At 42.9% G+C, this 23,629-nt stretch overlaps 2 protein-coding genes across 33 annotated transcripts in view; one reads left to right on the top strand and one right to left on the bottom strand.

The window, feature by feature from the left end:
• GPR171 (G protein-coupled receptor 171) overlaps positions 1-12,685 on the top strand; it is a 63,742-nt gene extending 51,057 nt beyond the window's left edge. For 2 of the 3 annotated variants that reach the window (XM_070576372.1, XM_070576371.1), the window contains exon 2: positions 11,036-12,685. In XM_070576372.1, coding sequence (XP_070432473.1) covers positions 11,059-12,018 — 960 coding nt within the window. In that variant the 5' untranslated portion in view covers positions 11,036-11,058 and the 3' untranslated portion in view covers positions 12,019-12,685. Of the gene's footprint in view, positions 1-6,843; positions 7,055-11,035 lie in introns of those variants that run through there. The other variant, XM_008521089.2, reaches the window with a different exon arrangement.
• The window catches only part of MED12L (mediator complex subunit 12L), a 315,757-nt gene that overhangs the window by 201,731 nt on the left and 90,397 nt on the right, over positions 1-23,629 (bottom strand). For 19 of the 30 annotated variants that reach the window (XR_011527248.1, XR_011527249.1, XR_011527252.1 and 16 more), the window contains 5 exons: positions 23,442-23,573; positions 20,577-20,703; positions 18,169-18,383; positions 16,723-16,827; positions 15,710-15,886 (listed from right to left, as the gene is read on the bottom strand). Coding sequence is in view for 24 of the 30 variants with exons in the window: in XM_070576341.1 (XP_070432442.1) it covers positions 15,710-15,886; positions 16,723-16,827; positions 18,169-18,383; positions 20,577-20,703; positions 23,442-23,573 (756 nt within the window). In the remaining 6 variants the exon portion in view is untranslated. The remainder of the gene's footprint in view (positions 1-15,709; positions 15,887-16,722; positions 16,828-18,168; positions 18,384-20,576; positions 20,704-23,441; positions 23,574-23,629) is intronic. The other 11 variants (XM_070576353.1, XM_070576360.1, XM_070576361.1 and 8 more) reach the window with 1 other exon arrangement.

The following is a 23,629-nucleotide window of genomic DNA, read 5'->3' as shown; positions in this document are numbered from 1 at the left end:
GGCTGTCCTTTTGTGGTAGCGAAATGAGGGCAGCCCTTCTAGACTTTGCATCTTCACAGCCAGCCCTCTAGAGAATGTCTTCAGAAATGTGAGGCTTGCTCTCATTGGTCATATTGGGTCATGCTCCACCCCAGCCTGTGGCCAGTGGAACCGGACACGCTGATTTTCAATTACGGCCTGACCCTGATGTTGGGGACAGAGTGGGCTCTGTGATAGGTAATGGCCAAGAAGAGGGAAAAGTGAATTTCCCAAAGAAAAAGTTTTGCTTTTATTGCTTGGCAAAGAGTATGGAGGCTGAGGAGATGACCAACAAAGGGGCACCAGCGGTGACAACATTCTGCAAACAAGCACTGCGAGGCACAGCCACCTCAGCCGGGAGGTTTCACGTGTAATCTTTGTGTGTGATTATGAGCTCTTTGTTTCCTGGTTCTGCTTTTCTCAAGCATTTCTTTTATAAAAACACTTTAGAATATTTTTATATAGGTAGTTGAATCAATTATGCGTGAAAATGGAACCTCACTTCAGTTCACACCTAAGGACTCCTGTTAGCAGGGGATCTTCAGTCATCGTCAAGAGCCACTTTGCAACACCTTCCTGTTAGATTCCCGCATTCCACATGTTGCAAAGCAGCTGTTGGCATATCTTATTTTCTTTTTAAATGCTGCCCCAGCAATTAACAACTTAGTGACTTAACATGTCTTGGAAACACAGGGTGACAAGAGGCTGGGGCGAAGGGCCTGTTGACCTCTCTTGATGAGGCACAAGCTCCGAGCTCCGGGATCACCAGCATCCTCAGCCTTGCCCACTTTCTACTCTCTTATGGCCGTGTTTACGTTGCCTTCTTGGCCGCCACAGGCATCTGAGTTTCTAAGCCACACCAGGCACCCTGTGAACTTGGGGACCTGCACTGTAGCTTTATCTACAGAAGGATCTAGAAAATGTCCCCTGTTGCCCAGCTGCTCTCCAGAACAGTTCCATGGCTGGCAGGGAATATGAGGAAGCACTCCATTCCTACCTCCCCCATCTCCAATAGAAGCTGGGCTACAGGCATGGAAGGGGTGTTATAGAAATAGGCCCATCTCAACAACAACGAAACACATGAAGCATTTTCCCTGAGAAAGTTTATGGGACTACTTGTTACTTTGTGAAGGCGCTTGCTATATCATTCTATGACTTCTCTCATGGTTCTAGTTAAGGTCTCCTCCCAATCCGCCTCACCCCACTTTGCAAACATTCTCTTCAGTGCTTTGGGGACCTGCAATGCAGGACCCTGGATCCAGGGTCACATGGTTGTCCTACTCCCAGCCTCGAGGTCTCCCTAGCTCTAACCCCCCCGGGATCAGGCTGTCAGGGGAAGCCCAGAGCTACACCACTGCCCTCTGCCTCTCAAATCCCACGTCATGGGTGAACCGCCCAACCTCCCCGCAAAGTGCATGACGACATCCTAAGGGCTTACTTCCCTCTCGTCCCACCTCTGACATGAAAGGACAGCACACGGAAACATGGCTCTTATCATCTCCATACAAGACTCATACTACTTAAAATCACTTCTTGATAATCTCTTTTCTAAGCTAAAAGATTCTCTAATGTAACTTGCAGCTTTTTTCAAGCTGTTAATTATTTATGTTCTACTCTAAACCATTAGCTTTCTGAAGGAACACCAGCTCTCTCTGATATCTTACTGACTGAGAAATTAATACTCATTTTGTTTGTAAAATAAAAGCCAATTTCAACTCTATATCAAATTCAAAGAAAAGCACACCACTATAAGAAATTTTTTAAAAACTTGCAATGTCATGATCAAGTATATTTTAGTATCTCGTTGATATTATGAAAGTAGTTAGGTGAATAAAAAGGAAAATGCTATGTGTTAATAGGAAAAGCAGCATTTCCATCAGTGATACCTAAAATAAGAGCTCTGTAAGTGTTTACAAAGTTACATTCAGAATGTCTTGGTCATGACTGATACAGCACTGAAGAACATTTAATAACAAAATGAAAAGGAATAAATCAAAAAGCAAGCTATGCTACATCAAATGATGAGGGGGCACCAAAAACACAGGGACCCAATAAACCAAACGCAGCTTTCTAGCTGCACCCCGGATGCTCCCCGCAGACTTCAGCCCGCCCCGGCCCGCCCCACCCCGGGGCTGTAATTCCTCCTCTGGTGTTCCCAACCGCCCATCTGCTCACTGCCTCTCACCTAACGTGACCGCAATCACCCCTCCCTGGTTACTTGTCTTCCACCTTCTCCCCTAAACCCAATGGGCTCCAGCGCCCGCAGAGTCGCCGGGCACTGCTGCTGAACTGACAGCTCCTCTCTTTGCACGACTTCCTGAGCTCTCCACTGCTCGCTGATGAGAGCATCCAAGACTGACCGGATTGAGCCAAGATTTGGTTTCAGCCTTTTCCTCACACAGAACCTGCTGAGACCCTCCAAGCCACCATTCGCTCACGTGTCAGAAGCGTGTCCCCACCCGCCTCAGTCAGAAGGGCTGCGCGTCCTGGCTTCCCAGGGTTCTGAGAGCCAGCAGGAAACCGCACCACGGCAAGCCCCACACATTCCTTACCAACCGTTCTACACTAACCTTCTAAAGGCAGCGAGAACGAGCTCTAGGATGAGAGCTAAAGACACAGCCTGCGGCCCAGACGTGTTCCCTGTTAGAATTTTTCTCAACTACCTGATCAAAAAGACAAAGATTCACATGGCAAGGGAAAGGGAGAATTTCTCCAAAGAACCTTCTCCTGGACAGTAACAAGAGAAGTCATAAAATGTGTTCTAAGCTTTAAAAATGTGTTACTCATAACTTCATAAGAAATGGACCATAACCACTCTAGTGGAAAAGAGAAAAATGAACTTCAGTGACTAAAGAGAAACAAGATAACCTTTAAATGTTCTTTTTTAGGGATTTCCCCCTTATTAATTATTTTATAACCAAGGATCAAAGAGTACAGTCACACCTCACAACTGAAGGCTAAAATGGACTGCATGCTGACCCCATAACACTGTACTGTCAATAAAGAGGCAGAGGGGCTGGCCCGGTGGCCGAGTGGTTAAGTTCTGCCGCTCCACTTTGGCGGCCCAGGGTTTCGCCAGTTCGAATCCTGGGTGCGGACATGGCACTGCTCATCAGGCCATGCTGAGGCAGTGTCCCACATGCCACAACTAGAAGGACCCACAACGAAGAATATACAACTATGTACTGGGGGGCTTGGGGAGAAAAAGGAAAAATAAAATCTTTAAAAATAAATAAATAAATAAAGAGGCAGAAACCCAAAAGGGTGGGCAAGGGGAGTGACAGGAACACACTCAGCCAGTCCTAAAAGTGGGTCCACCTCCCAAGAATGAGCGAACCACCTTTGCTTCAAAACACTTCCAAATTTTCACTTTCTAATTCGCTACAGAGGGAAACTGAGGCAGAGTTTAAGTAACGTAGAAACAGGAGCCTCATGGGAGCTCTGTCTACACCTCACTTTAAAACTACTCTGTCTGACCACGTCTGTCACTCAGATGGAAGCTACCAATCTCAGTCGGAGTCCAGAAAAAAAAGTCTTTGGATTAATCCAGGTGGGAAAGAGGATCATGTGCTTTCGAAGACTTTCAAAACCCAAACCTAAGGCACGGTGGCTCCAGAGAGAAGGCTGAGCTGCAGCCATAGGAGCTGCGAGCTGCGCTGCTGCGGGAGGAATGTTTTGATCACCAGCATTCATTAACAAAGAAACAGAGGCCAGCGCCCCCCAGCCCAGGACAAAGGTCACAAAAAGCTTCAGGATGGGAACTATTTTGAGTTGCAAGCATCCGGAGCTGCAAACTCCAGGGGAAGAGTGGAAACAGTGGTCCCGTGTTCCACTGCCCACTGGCTCTCAAATTCAAATGGCTGCAAACACTGAATGGGCAGGGGGCTGGGGATGGGGGCGGTTCTGGACTGATCCACTGGCCTCCTTCATAACTACTGTTTCCATCCCACACTTTCACTGTAAGAAGCATAATCAAGCGCTGGGAAATGGAATCTAACTGTGCAGCTCTGGGCAAGGCCATAATTCCCCATGCCTCAGTTTCCCCATCTGTAAAGAGAGGAATTTCCTACCTCTCACAGGTTTCTTTAAAGAAAATAAATTCTCAGACCCATGTCTGGCTGAGGCAGTGGCTGCTTACCCCAACATTCATTTTCCCCTTCCTCATTAGTTCCGAAGGGCTACCATGCTGTGTTTAAAAGGCAAATTTTAAGAATGTTAAACATTAAAAATGATACTAATAGTGAAATACTGTTTTTGGTATTTGTGCTCAATAAAATCAAAAGCATGATTTGTGTGGATAGAACAGTTGACTGCAAAAGGTTGTCTGTGTCAATTCAGCTTCACTTTTTATTTTAAACATACAAAATATCCATTAAAGTAACCAATACATCATTTCTTAAATAAAAAGTCCAGCGATGACACCAAGATGAGGGAAAAATAACCTTGTCTCACCTCTTCCCCTTGCGTTTCTGAAATACCAGGTTAGTGGTGACAGGCAATTTCCTAGAACGCTAACAACACACGCTCTGACAAACCTTTGTCCTCAATGAAACACACAGAAAGAAGTGACTTACGGAAATTCGAATGGAACTCGTGTTAAAAACAAAAACAAAAACAGGGCCAGTAGCCAAAAAAAGCATATTTCCACTGTGAATCAACTTCCAAAAAATGCCAGGCTGCCTCAAGCTCATTCTCAAAAGGAAGAACACAGTTCAAGTTTCACTATTACGAGGCTGCTTTCTCACTAATCCAGAAAGGAAAGAGAACGCTGAGGACCAGGACAAGCAGCTCTCATACTTGGCAACCCACACACAAAAGCTGTGGCCTTAGAGGAGTTTTAAGAACGGTCGAATGTACTTCTTAATTCTGTCTATATTCCCAAAGTGAACAGGGAAGTAAACATACAAATATGCCTGCCTAAAAAAAGGAGGAAGAAACTTTACCAAAAACCTTTGTTCCAGTTTTCCTTCACACCGTGTTAAAACCACGCACCACTCAGCTGGCAGCCAACTCCGGCGCATCAGCTCCTCTCCATCCCCCATGACGTAAACCCTGATCACACGGGCTCCCTCACTTGAGTGTAAGTGTGTCTTTTCTGAAGTGGGTTTTCAGTGACTCCTATCCAACAACGAGGCACACGGATCTTAGAAGACAGACCACTGGGGCCAGCCCGTTTGCCCGTTCTGCTTCGGTGGCCCAGGGTTCACCGGTTCGGATCCTGGGTGCAGACCCACACACTGCTTGTCAAGCCACGCTGTGGTAGGTGTCCCACATATAAAGTAGAGGAAGATGGACACGGATGTTAGCTCAAGGCCAGTCTTCCTCAGCCAAAAAAAAAAAAAGGAAAGAAAAAAAGAGGAGGATTGGCAGTAGATGTTAGCTCAGGGCTAATCTTCCTGGGATAAAAAAAATTTTAAAAAGATAAAAAAGAAGACAGCTTCCAGCACTGTTATGGTGAAAGTTAACACTGGTTCTTAACTGAAAATCAAATAAGTTTGAGAAAGATTTGTGTTTCTTCCTCTAATTTATAAGTGAATACATGTAAAAGGTCTTCTTTTGAAAAATAATAATAATAATTACATAAATTTGGGAGAACACCAGACTATCTGAAGTGAATGGTCACTGTCATCATCAGCATCCTTACATTGTTTTTTTTCTAAATTCCCTTAGACTTTTCCAAATTGTAACTTGACATTTCTCACATAGTCTTCTGAGAGATTTTTATTTTTAAAAGTGATAGCAAAAGGGATTCATTTCAGATCCTGGAGAGGTTTCTTCTGACTTTTTTCTTGTTATCTGGAAAACTAAGAATTATTAGGAGAAAAAGACGAAAGCAAAGAACCCACCAGGCCAAGGAAGCACTAAAAGAAACCAGAGTGACCTGACGAGGCGATGGTTTTGCACAAACAAACGTTGGCCCAGCAGACCCAGAACTCCCAAGAAGATGCTTGAAACATAAGGCCATGCTCTCTTTCATAAAAGCTATCTTTATTCAAGAAAGATAACCCAACACGGCTACTTGATGACGTGGCCGAGACAGTGACTTTCTGTAGTCGCTCACCGTGCTGGGCTCCGTTCAGACCCTCAGTAAACACCTTCTCGCCCACAGACAGATGAACATTTACCCAAACTATTTAAACGCAGGCTGGAGGGTCCCTTTACCTACACTCTATTAGTCAGTAAGTGCCTGTCTCAATTCCCCGAGCTGTTTAGGCCAGTCTGACAAACGCTCATTGCAGGTCTACTCCCACAACCTAGAAAAACACATCCAACATATTCTTCAATGAGAAAACTACAAACTATGCAACAGTGTGCACAACATAATAACGTTTTTAAGTGGATGTAGATACACGCAGAAAAATTTCAAAACACATGCACCAGAGAAAAGGCTGAGTAATTGTCTCTCGGCATAACGATTCTCTTCTATTTCCAAATTTTTCTACAACGAGCAAAAAAGAATGAAGATAAATAAAACACATACTTTACCAGACTATGTTAAATCACATCTTTTTTGGTTTCTAATATTTGTCCTAGCAGGATCCAAATTGTAACAATTCTTTAAATTGTAACTTTCAAAGACTGATGAGTATCAAGGATGTATACTAAAGAAACTTTGCTTAAACACCCAATATCTTTAACTCAGAACCCCTTTCAAGGCACAACAATTGATATTTTTCAAAATCATTATGATGAAAAACACATCTTGGGTACTTTAAAAAAAAAAAGCTAGGTACTACAGCAGACAAATAAAAATCTTTCCTCTAAAAGAATAGACAAATCTGAATTGCTTAAGCAAGTATACACAAAACTGAGTAGAACTTCTTTAGGTGACTGCCATATAGTTAAACTATTTGCAAACCACAGTTTCATCTACGTCAATACGCAACATTTTAAAACCACACAAAAAGGAAAGGAAATTTTTAGTACAGCCGGCAGCCCTGCAATGGGGCTGCTACTGCCGTGGCTTGTCGAACAGCTCAGGCTTCTCTGAAGACTTGAAGTGAGGCCCGGTGGGGCTCAGAGAAGACATCTCCAGGTAAGTCTTTTTAAATACTTAATATATTCAAATATCTTTCATGGACAGGAAATCTGATTTTCAGTGTTTAAACCATATAAGTTGGAAATGCCAACACGTAATAAGGACACTGTGTCAGAGAGCACCAATTATTGAACTCTAAACAGATTCTCACTGTGAACTGCACTATAAGTTTCTTCTCCCTGATGACCCATCCATGCTCTCAAAAAGACAGCTGAATTCACACGGGACCAAATACTTGCTTACAGGTGAGCCTAACTATTCAGTAACTCAATTTTATAACCAGATGGATAAAGGCCATGTTGTAAGTCTTCACGACAGGGCACGATAGGTCTTAAAGGACTTTCCTCTACAAATATCACAATAGGTATTTTCAAGAAAATTCCACTGTGACTTCCATAAAAAATCCAATGAGTTTATTTACCTTCTAAGCAATGAGTACTCTATCCAAACAAACCAGACACTTGAATCTTTCCTTGGTTTTGCTGGAGCACCTCTGGGTACCCCAAATTTCCACAGGCTAATAATTGGTTGACAAAATATTTATCAAGCACTTAGTTTCGAAATTCGTGGTCGAGAACACAGAATGTTATTACAGTATAAATCAACATCTAATCGGCATAACCAAAAATTTTTAATGAAGAGGTTTTTTGTTACAATCTAGACTGAGGTTTATGAAAAGCAACTGCAAGTATGATGGAATGAAGAGTTACACTGTAATTATGGTTGAATAAGTTAACACAGGTGGTATATACAGTCAGTTCTAGTTACAGAGAATATTAATTCATCTCTAATCCTTCTATATTCATCTATAAAATGAGGCTTTATTGTATAATTGTATGAGCAACAGGAACACTTAAAGAAACACACTATTATGTTACCACTATTATGTAACATTTGATTTACGAGAACCTAAGTCGGAATCCTAGCATCTTGGAAAGGAACCAATGAGCAAAGGTGGGAGACGAGGATCACTTTATACCAACGATAGCTTTTGACCCAGAAAAGAAAAGGATGTCCGGATGCCCAGGTACAAATAAATGGTTACTATCAAAAACTGGAGTCATAAGGGAGTCAGCAAAGCCTGGAGTAGACTTCAGAAGTTAAGAGCTTCCCCCAGACACTGACAATGGGCAGGACTCGGGCCCGGGAAGGATAAAGGCAGGAAGGCTAGAACACAGCCAACAAGGTCAGAGCCCAGCCTGTTCTCACAAGCAGTGAAAGCTGGAGCGACACGCGAGGGCCACACCTCAGCCTCCTCAACCGACCGAGGGATTGGACTAGACGCTACCATAAGGGTTCCCTCCATCTTAAAGTCCTATGATCCCCAAATTGTGTCACAACTACAAGTACAAAGGCAGAAGGAAGAGCTCACAGAACAGCAGAGACCACACCAATCTAAAGCAAGTGTTGGGATTCAGATGGTGGGGACAGTACGGAGGGACCAGGTCACAGGAACATTGAAAGTAAACTAGGTTTAAAGAATAGAACCTAGGTCTGGTTTTTAAATATATATATTACAACATGGAATGTCAAAATACATGAAGCCTAAACTTCTTTTGTTAGTATTTAGGGGAAAAAAACAAGAATGAATATTTTATTTCAGTTCTTTTATGTGAAAATTGCTGGGACTATAGTTCCTGCCACTTTGTAAGCTCTTAGTAAAGGCTGGCTGCTATAATAATAATAATCCTTATCATCATCCCCATCATCATTATGACTATTACTATTACTGAGACAGAGTTTTGGAGCGGTCCATGTTGGAATCCTGGCTCTGTAACACACCAGCTATATAACCCTGGGTGTGACTTAACCTCGTCCTGCCTCAGTTTTCTCATCTGTAAAAGAGGGGTAATAATACCCACATGGTGGGAGTGATGAAAGTTAAGTACATGTGAAGTACTTAGCACAGTGCCAGACACAAAGCAAGTGCTTCATTGTTCCCACTGAGTTTAGTACAGAATGACACGGTTCATGGGCCCCATGGTCCTGTCTCAGGGAGGGGAAGGGAAGGACACATGCCCTTGAAGGCACATCTGCCTTGTCAATCCACTTGCATCCTGTTCCATCCTAAGATGTACACAATAGGTCACCAAATAATTAGGAGAATAAAGATTTAGAAAGGCTTCGCAAGTTCTTGTTTTTGTTGTAAAAGGAGGTTTCAGAGAATGGGCTTACTTGGCCTTCTTAGTCAGCCACCATACTTACTATTTGCTATTTTTTAAAAGTTGTATAGCAATATTTTTCCTGCTAAGACACAAAAACCATCTTCTGTTCATAAAAAAAAAAAAAGAAAAAGGCATTTCGTATGCATGAGGAGGGCGCACACCACGAAGCTGCAGCAGAAAGCAGCACCGGAGGCCCCGAGACAGAGACTGGACCAGGGCCCAGGGGCGAAGCCAGGCCATGGGTTCCACTTGCGCTGAGAAACCACCAGCGTCCCAGATCTGCAGGGAGCTCGCCGAGACTCTGTCACTGTCGGCATCGGTCACAATGTGTCCAAGGGCATGTCTTACGCTTCTGGGCTTAAAAGCCTCAAAACCCACAATGAAAGAAAAGAAAAACACACACTCGAGTGTTAAAGTGAGATGTTTTGATACTCATGTAACTGAGCTCCTCCTTGAGAATTTTGTAGCCAGTGATGACACACTCTTGTTCTTCTAGAAGGCTTTACAATACATTCTTGGTCAAATTTCTCAAAACACTGAAACAGAAACATCCACATGAGCACTGTCCCATAGCAATATAATGCAAACCACAAAACTACTTTAAAATCTTCTAGTAGCTGCTTTTAAAAAAGCAAAAATAGGGGCTGGCCCCGTGGCCGAGTGGTTAAGTTCGCGCGCTCCGCTGCAGGCGGCCCAGTGTTTCGTTGGTTCGAATCCTGGGCGCGGACATGGCACTGCTCATCAAACCACGCTGAGGCAGCGTCCCACATGCCACAACTAGAAGGACCCACAACGAAGAATACACAACTATGTACCGGGGGGCTTTGGGGAGAAAAAGGAAAAAAAATAAAATCTTTAAAAAAAAAAAAAAAAGCAAAAATAAACAGGAGAAAGTAATTTTACTAATATATTTGACTTAATATATCAAAAATATCATTTTAACCAGTGCTCAGTATAAAAGATATTAATGAGATATTTCACTAACTGTCATACTATTTGTACAAAATAGCACAATTTTACTACTTGTGCTATTTTTGGATAATATTTTGTATTAAATCTTTAAAAACCCAGTGTGTGTTCTGCATTTACAGCACATGTAAATTTCGACTGGCCACATTTCAAGTGCTCAGTAGGCCGGATGTGGCCACGGCCTTCCACACTGGGCATCACAGGACCACAGCGCTATGAAACGGGAGCCAGGGAAGGAAGTCATAAGCATCAATTCAGGACCAGATTCTAATCCAACTCTTTGTGCTCAAAAGAAAACTGAAACGAAATTATGATCATGAAAATGTTCCAGTAGGTTACACAGTAAAGGGCCTACTAGTTTTTAAATAACATCTTTTAACTTTTAGTGCAATTTTCTGTCACCCCTTACCTGCCCCCTCAGCCTCGTCTCCTCCAGCAGGAGAAGTGCTGGCAACCTATGAAAAAAGGAAGCCAGGCAGCCTCATTGAAAGCTCTTCAGGCTTAGCCACAACTAAACCATTTTTACCCTAGTTTCCTCTGTTTCTCAGAATTTCAGTTCACTTATATCTCCTCTGCAAACTAACTTCCGACCCAACTGGTAACAAAAGAGGTACGAGAACACAAAACCGTGATGGCAAAAATATCCCTTCTCAAAGCAAAGCTACATGGGATTTTCCAAACTCAGACCATGGAAAACCCAGGCTTCTTCATAACCTAAGATGTTCCCACAAGTTCACCGATAAACTTCTATCTAAGAACTAGAAAGACCGTGACCGTGGGCTTGTGAGACTGTGAGTGCAAATGTTTCTAAAGAAAATAATCTCTCTCTCTTTTTTTTTGACAGAATCCTCCTTACTTTCCCTCAAGATGACAAACAGCTCTACCTTCTGCCCAGTTTACAGAGATCTGGAGCCGTTCACTTATTTTTTTTATTTAGTTTTCCTTGTTGGAATTATTGGAAGTTGTTTCGCAGCCTGGGCTTTCACCCAGAAGAACACAAACCGCAGGTGCATAAGCATATACTTAGTCAATCTGCTGACAGCCGACGTCCTGCTCACTCTGGCGTTACCAGTGAAAATTGTTGTCGACTTGGGTGTGGCACCGTGGAAGCTGAGGATATTCCACTGCCAGGTGACAGCATGCCTCATCTACATTAATATGTACTTATCAATTATCTTCTTGGCCTTTGTCAGCATTGATCGCTGTCTTCAGCTGACACACAGCTACAAGGTTTATCGAATACAAGAGCCTGGATTTGCCAAAATGATATCGACCGTGGTGTGGCTAATGGTCCTTCTTATCATGGTGCCCAACATGGTGATTCCCATCAAAGATATCGAGGAAAAGCCAAACGTGGGCTGCATGGAATTCAAGAAAGAGTTTGGAAGAAATTGGCATCTGTTGACAAATTTCATATGTGTGGCCATATTTTTAAATTTCTCAGCCATCATTTTAATATCTAATTGCCTGGTAATCCGAAAACTCTACAGACACAAAGACAATGAAGACTATCCAAATGTGAAAAGAGCTCTCATCAACATCCTTTTAGTGACTGCAGCCTACATCATCTGTTTTGTTCCTTATCACATTGTCCGCATCCCATACACCCTCAGCCAGACAGAGGTCATATCGGACTGCCCGACCAGGATAGCACTCTTCAAAGCCAAAGAGGCCACGCTGCTACTGGCCGTGTCGAACCTGTGCTTCGATCCCATCCTGTACTATCATCTCTCGAAAGCCTTCCGCTTAAAGGTCGCTGAGACTTTCACTTCACGTAAGGAGACCAAGGCTCAGAAAGGAAAATCAAGCTGTGAAAACGATGCATAACATACAGGATTTTTCATGCTCTCCCTTCTTGCCTTACTGGACAATAAGTACAAAACTACTAGGAGAGAGAAACAAAGAGCTTCAGTAAACGCACAGATAGCCCGCAAACGTGGCCCGCTTCGCTGAGAAACCCTGTTTCTAAATGCATGCCACGCAGGAGCGGTCCTGTGGTTGCTGATGCTCCTTGACCCGAACAGCTGTACAAAAAAACTCCAGTCTTGCCAAGCCAACGCACAGCCCTGTGCCTAGCATCCCCGAAATCCAAATGAGTTCTACGGCACAGACTCAGAGGCATTCATCTAAGTGCCTGCAAGCGACTTCTTGCTAGAAATAGGCAAAGTCATCTCTCTGTATAAGTTGCCAGAAAGCCTTTCATTCAGCAACACAATTTAAAGCGCTTTAGATCACTAAAAAAAAAAAAAAGATGCCAGCCGATGTTTACGTGAACCCACCTGTGACTGATTTATTTTTACTCCATCCCTTCAAAGATGGTAACCTTCTACCACATACTCCAGTTTTTACCATCTAACTGTTTCCTAACAAAATAGCTAAAAATTTTTACCTCTAAACAAGCTTGGAAATACATGGGTAGTTTTTAATGCCCTATATAGACTTACATTCTACTGAAGGTTATAAATAAAGATTTCCTACTGTTAATAATGACAAATCCAGTGGTTTCTTATTTTTATTTTGTAGTAATAAGAAATAGACCCTCTAACGTTTTCAAGGGGAGTTGTAAATTATACGAACTGCTCCAACTACCATTTTGGAGCTAGAAACTCACATCAAAGGTCCGGAAAAATAGCACCCGTCAGACAGCCTTAAAATAGATGTGCCAAGTCCACACAGCAAGGCCTGGCTGGGAATGCAACACGTGCTGGGCTGACTGGTGCCACTCAGACCCTCAAGAGGAGTCTGACCCCATGTAGGGCCAGCAATTTAAGGATGGTGACTCCAGCTCTCGGGGTTATGACCCTTTGATCGAATTCTCTCTACCGCCCGTAATGCGAAGGATTGACTACTTGGTATTAAAGATGTCTTTAGCGAAAAGGAGATTGCAAAGTTTAGAGAAGCATATGTGAGAGTTTGTGCTTTTTTCATTTCAATGGTAAAAGCCCATATTAAAATGACTGGTAACACATTTGCACAGGCTGTGGTGGTTAAGAGATGGCACTCCTGGATGCTAACTTCACAAGTTTGATTCCAGACTCAGTCTGAGCTCTGCCTTGAGAAGCATTCTTTTCTGAAGGTTGAATCCAAGACAACTCCTGTCTACCATTTCACAAATATATTCTCTGAGTTTGAAGGGACTCACATAGGAGAAAATGCACAAAAGAAAGTGCCTACTACACTTATAACATGGTAAGTGCCGCACCACTTCTAGCTGCTTAGTGGTGATGACAGGAACCCCATCAGCATCACGGATCAGAGCAGACCAGGTATAAACAACTTTCCTAGGTTGCGGGCTGGTAGAAGGCCTACCTGCGAGAACCCGGGCTTGCTGGGAGTCTGAGAACACGTTTTTCCAGGTGGGCAGACCAAGACACCATTCATGTAAGAGCCTAGGTAAATCTAGTTTCTTCCTGAATCTTTCAGTCAAATCCCCTTTAGTTCTCTCTCCTTGGCCTTCACTCACTAGGGCCACATCTTAGAGACAGAGTAAAACAAAACTCTTTTTTTAATCATATTCTTAAACTCTCCTCACACGCATGATAGGTTGGCCAAATTTTCCCTGTTTATCAAGGAAAAGAGCCAGGCTCTCTACAGCATTCTCAATGTCAACGTTATATTAGCGTGTACTTGTATTCCCCCTTACTGATGGCTGATTCTAAATTACACTCACAGAAAGGGGGGTTTATGGCAACTGGTAATGGAAGGCTACTAAAAAATTATCTCCTACAACATCGATTTTCTACCAGTTCTTTGATGACTGCATTATAATTGAATTATGTCATAATTCGTCATGGGACTCAGTCATTGGAAATCATTCATGCTCTTCCTGCTAAGGAAAGGACGGATCTTAGAACGCTAACTGCTAAGAATGACTGTGTGGCCTAACAGAGTAAAGAGTCCACGTGTGGGTGGTGCCCGGCTCTGACAGCTGGACACATGGAACAAGGCCTGCAAAGCTCTGCTTACCCAACAGAGGGGCAGAGACCCCTCAGCCAGTCTCAGCCAGTTTCAACATTTTGCCATATTTGTTTCATTTCCTCTCTCCATTTTTAATTTTCTTTAAGTAAATTTTTTATTTTGGAATAATTTAAGATTTACAGAAAAGGTACAAAGACAGCGCAGAGAGTTCCCACACACCTGTTACCCAGTTTGCCCTAATGTTAACGCCTGACGCAACCATGATACGTTTGTCAAAACTGGGAAATTGACATTGGCGCATCACCGTTAAGTGAACTGCGGACTTCAGTGTCCGCCCTCGCTTTCTGACTCTGAGTATTTTAAACAAATCCCCAACATCATGATAGTTGATCCATGAATCCTTCAGGACACATCTCTAAAACACCAGGCCACTCTTTCTGCTGCCCTAGATAAACTGTGAGATTATTCTATGACATTGAAAATGAGGGATGCCTATAGGTGACAGCAGAAAAATGTTGATATAGTCAGCCAGTGATGAACAAGAAACTTTTGACATAGCCCTGGACACAGAAAAATTAACACCAAGAAACAAAGGGTTCATAATTGTAATGAGAAAAAAATGCATGGGTATAGTGATTTTGAAAGTCATTTCAGAGGATGTTCCAAAATAACCAAAAAAATAAACAAATTTAAGAAAATATTTAGTTTGCAGATCAAAACTCCTCAAAGATATCCAGGAAATAACATAAGATACAGTCACATTTACATTTTTGTTAAAATATTTACATTTTTGTTAAAAATAACAATAACACTTTTCACCGAACAAAATGACTGATTGACATGACACATAAAATAAAATTCCAGGAAAAAAGAAAGTGAACCTAAGAATAAAGAACATTTACAGATTTGGGCCCAATTTTCATTACCATAATACCAAAAAACTAATCTTGTTTCCCTTGAGAATAAAGTACATCACGCACTATGATTCAAACACTAAATTTCCTGGCAAGTATTTCCCGTGTCTATCCAGTTCCATCTGACATACAACCTCTTCCATGACACCTTAACCAGCTTCTCAGGCAGATGCTCTCGCTCCTCCAGTATTTACTCAAACGTTTCACCCTCCCGTGGGTGCTCGCATTTTTACTCAATTACTGCACTTATTTCAGTGTTTGTCATTTTATAGACATTTTTCTCCCTCCTGTTTTATTCATCTTTCCTGTGCCCCCAAATTCTTGCTCATCTGTATAACACCAAAAGTACCTACCACAATATGGCGCACACAAAAGCTGCCCGGTAAACGAGTTTCAAATTCAATTAGGAAAACACACTTCGACATCATCTGCAGTGAGTCAAACGATCTTGATAAAAGGACACTAATGTAGGAAATTCCACTAAGTCTAGCCAGCTGTGGTATCACACCACAAATTTGGACTCCATCAGTACATAAGCTGTATGATCAGAACTCTAACAAAAGAAGCAGTAAATGCCAAAACTCACGTGCTATCGTGTGTTGCTCAGGCAAGTAGTTGAATAATCAATGGGTGGTGATGCTATAACGAAACAATCAGGTCGTCAACTGATGTAAGCAATGACTTACCAGAGGTATGGGAAAATGCGTTGCATACTGCAGGTGTCGCAGGAGGTCATAATTAGATGGAAAAATTAACTCCCTGGGTTTTTCTCTCTTCAGCAACTTCTCCCCATTAAGTGACATTCTTCTGCCCAAGGAAGGGCTGGCATTCTCACAGGACTCTCCAGGCATGGGAGAAAAAATCTAAGTCATGTAAAACAAATGTTGGAAATTGTAAATGAAAGGGCAAAAATAGAACATAGTGCTACATACTAACAGAACTTCAAACACACAACACACTCACACAACATCTTTTCCTTATTTAACCACTCAGCAAAATATATAAAGAAATTTCGTTAATTGCCACAAACTTCATATTCAGATAGGAGGACTGTGTCAACATCATCTCCCATGTTGAAGATGAGAACATGGCAACCACACACACGTAAGAAATGTGCCCAGCTGCATTTCCCGGGGACCAGAGACAAAACCAGACTCAGAGGTCAGTGTTTTCCTCATAAGGCTAGATTTCCTACAAAAACAGACACACAGAAATAATTAACTAGCAAAACTAATGATAACAGACGTGAAGGTTTTCGTCTGTACCCCAATGTATTTTTTTATAAAGAGTTATGCTTTGAGATCCATGAGGAAGAACACATGATAATGACACTGAGATACAGTGGAGAAATGTCTAACAAGTCCCGAGCCAGGAAAGCTGTTGTTTACACATTCATGACGAAACCACTGACGGATTCCTGAGAGAATGATCTCAAAACGAACAAAAGGGTCCCAGTCAACTAGGAGGGAAGGGGAGGTACAATTTACAAAGGAGGCAACACAGCCCCAACTGAGGATGAACTGAAATGAGACAACTGCACGAGACGGTTATGCCCGAGGGAGGAGGAAGGTAGGACCACGTTTACATCACAAGTACACAAGTCATTCCAGAACAGGGGGCAAGGAGCAGGATGGAGACAAGGCGGGGAGGGTGGGAAGAGGGGTGAAATAGTCGATAAGAATTCGAAGGTTGAACCTACTGGAAATTCCGAACCAAAGTCAGTTTTAAAGTCACTCTTGTCTACTTCATCAAAAATATTAGTAGTTCCTGAGTCAATGCCCATATGCGCCATAATAGTTTGTTCCTGATAATTGCCAGGGAAAGAAAGTCACACTGTAAATTTAGTAGTTCATTAAGAAACTGAAGCCAAAGCATGACAGTGATATTTTTAACCTTTCTATGTCTTTTTTCCCCACTAGTGTCTTTTTTCCCTCAAAAAAACACAAGGAAGTTTTAAGGCATGCATTGCTCTGCAAAGTCACATTCTTTGTCCTCATGATGAGAAAGATTTTCCTTCCACGATATTTTAAGGGAGGAGCACACAAATGTCCTGACTAAAAACAAACTGGCCATAACTTCCTTCTCTGGGCGATTCCCAGTCAAATGCTCACCCACTTTCCTTAGTAAGAAAAATCTAAGAGCACATCTAACGTATAGGACACCGCCTGGATATCCAAGAATAGAAAAGAAAAAGCAGACACATAGAAAAAGCAGAAATAGGTAAAGTAACTTTAGTTTTTATCCTCCATAATGTCTACTGTAGACAAATTGAGAAACAAAAGTATTTACATTAAAGAAATAATTTTTAAAAATTCCCGTACCATTTGATTACCAAATCTTGAGAGTACAAACTACGAATCCACATGTGCAATTCTAACGTCAGGTTTTTAAGTAACAAGGATCCTTAGCCACTGTTTTAGAAATATCATAATAGCATATATGCTTAAACTCTCACAGAACCAATATGAGGCTTTATTTTTAAGGAATTGTCACAATCTTTCACCATTTTCTACTATTCCCCATCAGCAACTCCACGTTTTTTGCCTTGAAAATTTCCCTAAGTATCTGGAATAATGCCCAAAATATCAGACATTGGCAGAAAAATATAAAGTCATGCTCACAGCATAAAATAATTTGTCGAAAAGAACAATTCTACAACATCTGAGAAATGGAGATTAAATTTTTAATTAATTGAAATGAAAATATGATGTGCCATGACTAAAACAGAATTTTCCCTGATGTATAAAAGATAGATACAAGTTAACAATCAAAACATTGGGAAAAAGATGCTCCTTAGGATGAAAACTCCGCCAGGACTTTAGGGCCAAAAGAAGTCCAATGTTGAGGCACAACATTAAAGGAAAACTGGAGATTAGAAATATGTGAAACTGGAGGCATATAATTCCAATCCAATAAAAAATATTACGGCCTGTCAAATCTTTTCATTAATAGTTTTAAAGCATCCAAAAGAAAATTCTGGAAGATGTAAATTATAGTCCAAATGTTTTTTGTGAGTGAGGAGTAGAGATAAATAAGCGTTGGGACAAGAGGACACAACTAAAAACGACCACCCTTCCACCATTGAATAATCCTCTGAAAGCAGGAGAGCTTCGTTTGGGGGCGGGGCGCCCCCCCAGGGCCATACCTCCATCTTCACATCGTGGTCCTTTGGGTAGTGTTCGTCCGCGTTGTCCCCTGCTGGCGACCGCGGCTGCGTGGACGCGGTGACTGACAGGTCTCCTCGCGATATGAGGGTGCACATGTAGGCGTCGTGGGAGAAGACATCGTGTCGGATGAACTCGCAGAAGAGCAGCACCAGGTTCACAAACTCCACCTTTTCATACTCGCTGTTCGGATCCGCTACAAAGAAACAAGTTCCACCAAGAATTCAGTCCCTTTGAGCCAGGAGAAAAACAACCAATGACCGTGGCTTAACGTTTTCAATACTTTTCACAATTTTTTTTTTTTCAAAATAAAAGACACATTGGAAAATTTACTGTGAGGCACCACTGTTTGTGCAGGACTGGCACACAGGTTGTGATCGTCCCTCTGGAATTGAAAAATAGCATCCAGTGCGCTAAGCACAATTTCAAACGTAAAGGCAGTGGTCCCCGGCAAATCAAGAGCCATTTAAGTAATAAGGTAAACACACAAAACTTCAGGTAAGAACATAAATGCAGGGCTAGCCTGCTTCCCTCTGGTTTTACTATTAAAACAGCTCATGACTTCTCACACCTTGAATGTGCCCATGTATTTGTAGGGGATGTGTCTGCACTTCTTCAAAGGAGACTACAGAACCACAGTTCAAATAGTATTTTAAAAAGTAGTGAGTGGCATCTACTGAAAAAGGGAAAATGGAATAAAGAGACACAAAGATGGAGCTGTGCAGTCTTTTTAAATTCATAACCAGTCTATTTAACTCACATTATGGCTTTTTTTACTTTTTTTTTTTTTTTTTTTTTTTTTTGCTGAGGAAGATTTGCCCTAAGCTAACATCTGTTGCCAATCATCCTTTTTTTTTGTTTTTTTTTTTTATATGTGAGCCGCCACCACAGCATGGCCACTGACAGAGGAGTGATACAGGTCTGTACCCAGGAACCAAACCCAGGCTGCCAAAGCAGAGGACACTTAACCACTAGGCCACTGGGACTGGCCGCACATTATGACTTTTAATACTATAACTGCACTCTAAAACTCTGTACCTTTGAGAGAAGGTTAAAAAATGTTAAGACTCAACTACACCTGTCCAGCCCCAACCCTGGTACCAGCACAGCCACGACACCAGCAAGAAACAAACAGGTGGGAACGGTAAGTTCAGCTCCCTGAAGCTTAAACCCAAATGTTCGATCTCACCCACACCGAACTCAATGACCAGCGGCCTCTCCACAAGAGACAGCCTTCCCCGTCCAGCAGTGGACGCATCCAGAGCAGGCAAAGGCACAAGAGGAGGGCGTTCTTCCCGAAGAGGGAACAGGAGCGGGGACGGGATGAGGGACACAACCGGCGACGTGTCTCACCTCCAGGATCCGAGATGAGTCAGATCTGCCAGCTGCCGTCCCTGACAATACCCTTCTCCCGGCCGGATCTCCTGTCCTTGGGCTTTGCGGCTTCCATCTCCACTGCTCACTCCAATCCAACAGCAGCGTGGCTCCTGCCGTCACCATTCTCCCACCCAGGAACTAAGAGAACCTCTCCCCCAGCGTCACAGCCCCAAGGAGGCCCTTCTCAGAGGATCAGAAGCAGGCCAACTTCTTGCTGCTTTACCTGTTTCTTCTCCACAAACGTCTCCCTTCTGCCCCCTCCATTCTTTTTCTCCCCTTTCTATCACTTTTCCCTTTGTGCCATTTTTCTGTAGTCCTATCACTATCTATGCGAAGGCCCTCTTTGTCACATGAAGACCTCAGAATAAGACCAAGCCTGCTCAGCTCACACCAATGACTTCCGTAAGGTGTCTGCCCACAGCATGAGCCCACTGCTGGCCGTTTATTCCCAAAACCATGACCCCCACCAACAAGAGAACAAAAGACAGAAGAGAACGTGCGATGACACTACCATCCACCAGAGTGTAGGCAAGCAGCCAACCACCTTCATAAATTATTTCCGTGTATCAAGGACCTGGTTACAGAGTTCTTTTGTCTAATTTTCTTGCCCCCTTTTAAGATTACAAGTTAGAAAATCAGCAATTTAGAAAATGGTTCAAAAAATTCCAAATCACGATATACAGTGAAACATCCCAGAATCTTAGCTTGTCTCTTCTGGTAAGAAAGATCTAGAAAGAGAAAATTAGTCCATGAAATATAAGGGAATGAGGTGACTTATTTTTTAAATTAATACAATCTGGAAATGTTTAAGTCTTTGAAGAGTGCCTGATTTTAAAATTGCACAAAAGTTACATCGAAAACATGCTACAAAATTTTGCTCAGTAAAATATACATTATGTTTCAGTGACAAGAACTTTTGATAAGACGCAAATAAGAAAAACAAAAGGAGAATCAGCCCCAAGAAAAGGATCTATCCCTTATTTAAGATCTAGAAGTAAAGAGCTTTACTTACACAATGAGGGAGCCTGTGTATCTAAAAACCTTAGCAGAACATTCTGGAAAACAGGCAAACTAGATCCAGCAAGAGAGGCTGAAGAAATGGACTCCTTCTCATCTAAGACCTCTGATTCACCACATCTCTAAGGTTGAAAACAAACAAGCACAGTTAATCACAGAGGACCAGTACAGGCACAGTGGGTCATGAATTTGTTGGTTTTTTATTAACAGCTAAGTTCTTAGATAAAACATGCAAAATTAATGGAGATTTCTGTACTTATTTGTGGGCCATGCATTGTACGAAAATATAAGTTCTAAAAGTTGGGGCAAAGTTCTCCAGAAAAATTCAAATGATTCCAAAGAACCACCATGAAAGACACTATTTGCGTGAATTATAAACTGCACAGCATGGCATGAGTCTCTGTTGAACGCACAGCCTAGCACAATAGCTCCCTACGCAAAACTGCTAAAAATAATTTGAGATTGTCTTCATTTTTCAAAAGCTAGTGTTTAACTGAGAAATACTTGGGCAGATGTGACTGACTGACTCTCCTGTGCGGGGGGCGCTCAGGCAGGTGTATCTGCGAGGGTGTGTGGGGATGCGTGGGGTCAAACAAGGAAGCCGGCGTCATCCTCTAGTACGATTCTTCCACTCTTCAACACACTTCACAATAAGATCTCTCAGAACCTCGGAACTGCACAGTTTATGAAACTCATCTAGAGAAGCTGTTTAACTTCTGCATCCTTACAGACAGAACTTACCAGAAAAGGAACAGGTCAGAAGCCGTCTGACCCTTCCCATTTTCATTATCTCTTCTTTAATCTTAAGATATTAATTATTACCTTAAGATATTATTTCTACAATCCATCCTCTCTTCACAAAGGTCAAATTTTGAAAATGGTGATGTTTACTAGAAATCAATTATCTTAAACATCTCTGAGAAAACACATTTCTAGATATGGATACATTTACACCTATTAAAATTAGACAGTAATCCATGTGTGAAGCTCTTCTCAAAGTGTGTGTGTGTGTGTGTGTGTGTGAGTGTGTGTGTGTGTGTGAGTGTGAGTGTAGTGTGTGTGAGTGTGTGTGTGTGAGACAGAGTGTGTGTGTGTGTGTGAGTGAGTGTGTTTGTGAGAATGTGAGTGTGTGTGTGTATGCCAGGGCCCTCCAGGGGAGAGGGGGAGGAGACACAATAACAACAATCCAGAAGGAGTGATGAAATTTGAGAAATCCAACTTTAGTTACAAGTTTAATCACTGCAATTCACTGTAGAATAGTCTATCTATTCATAAACATGTAGAAAAAAAGCAATGACCCACTTTTCTCAATTTGCACGCTGTAAAATGGGCCATGTGGTTTTCCTCAGGCCCCAGTCTTTCGGATCTGGTGAACAGTGCTTTCCCAACATGGGGAGAGACGAGTCTATGAACACATTCTTCCAGTTCCGTTTCGAAGAGCTTCCTGGGCAGCAGGTGTGTGGTCAGTAACAGGAGCCAGCTGAGCACTCACCCACTCACGCAACAAACACTGCCTAGGCGCCTGCTACGCTGCGTGCCAAGGACACAACACAGCAGGGTGGGCAAGGTCCCTGCTGTCAGCCTACAGTCTCGAGGGGGTCGGCAGGCATTAAGCAATAAACCAAAGAGGAAAGGAATCCGGAGTGACGGGAGAAAGGGGCTGAGGCGGGGGGCAGAGGCCATCATCTGTAGATAAGGTGGTGAAGGGAGATCTCCCCAAGAAGGTTGCACATGCTGAGCTAGGGAAGCTACAGAGAAAGTGACACTTTCTGAAACAGGAATGGGAGAAAGAACCGGGCCACGCAAAGACTGGGGAGCAGAGTGTGCTGCCCAGAGGGAACAGCAGGAGCAAAGGCCCCGAGATAAATGCGAGTGCGGCATGCTGGAGGCACAGTAAGACCAGTGTGGCCGGAGCTATACGTGATCCGGGAGAAGGGGCGAGCCAGGCGGAAGGCAGGCGGGGGCTCTGTGGGCCACGGCAAGGAGCCACCAGGAGTCCTGGGCAGACAACGGGGTCTGTTTCCACGCTGCAAAGACGGCCCTGGGTGCGGGGTGGAGGATGTGGAGAAAAAGGGAGGAGCGAGGAGGCCCTGGGGCAGCCCAGGAGGGAGCACGGGGCCTGGATCCCTGTGGAAAACACACACACACACACACACACACACACACACACGAGCACAGGGCCTGGATCCCTCTAGAACACGAACACACACACACACACACACACACACCCCCCTTCTCCAGAGCCGGCCCTGCTCAGCCTCACAGCAGAAAAGCAGGCCCACTCGCACATCTTCCCCCTAAAGCTCGTGTTATGAAGTTAGCTTTGTTTTTTCCTTTACAATCTACTCTGAGGCTTTAATTGCTCTCTCTGGGGCCAGAACACAATCTCAAAAACTAATAGGATTTGGGATCTATCATCTCATAGTCACAACCACCTCAAGAAAGTAGTTCCAGATCCACTAAAACATTAGGTAGCTTTAAAATTCATAAAAGTTGGTGTATATTATATACATGTGTGGATACATACACATACACACACACGTGGATATATACAAAGGATATAGTACAAAGCGTATATACATGTGTGTGTCTTAACCTCGCAAAGGGACATCTTTTTGTCCTAAATGGAAGGTAAAGGTTTTATTTTGAAAGATACAATTTTAAATTAGTCCCGAATGTAAATGATTGGCTTCATCAACTTAGAGGGACCCTGCCATGGAGTGCGTATGTAAATTCGTACGTTCTCCCTTTTTCCTTCAATAGAAAGAAAAAAAATAGCATAATGAGAGTAAACAGACTCCTCCCCAAACAGTCTTTTTAGATGATGGCCCTCAATAAGCAGAAAGAGAACGGAACCCACCTCTGCCTCGATTTCTGCTTGCCGCTTCTCCAAGAGCTTTGCCACGGCCATTGCCCTGTGCTTGCCCGACCGCTTGCAGCTCACGGCCCACTCACACAGGAGCGTCACCACAGCTTCATCGTTGGGGGCGACCTAATGACCAAGAGAGATGGGTACCAGCCACATCACAGGAAACATTCACCCAGTGA

The sequence above is a fragment of the Equus przewalskii genome, chromosome 15, assembly GCF_037783145.1.
Source record: "Equus przewalskii isolate Varuska chromosome 15, EquPr2, whole genome shotgun sequence".
NCBI classification, from domain to species: Eukaryota; Metazoa; Chordata; class Mammalia; order Perissodactyla; family Equidae; genus Equus; species Equus przewalskii.
The sequence above is the reverse complement of the archived record's forward strand: the minus strand, read 5'-3'. Positions and strand labels throughout refer to the sequence as shown.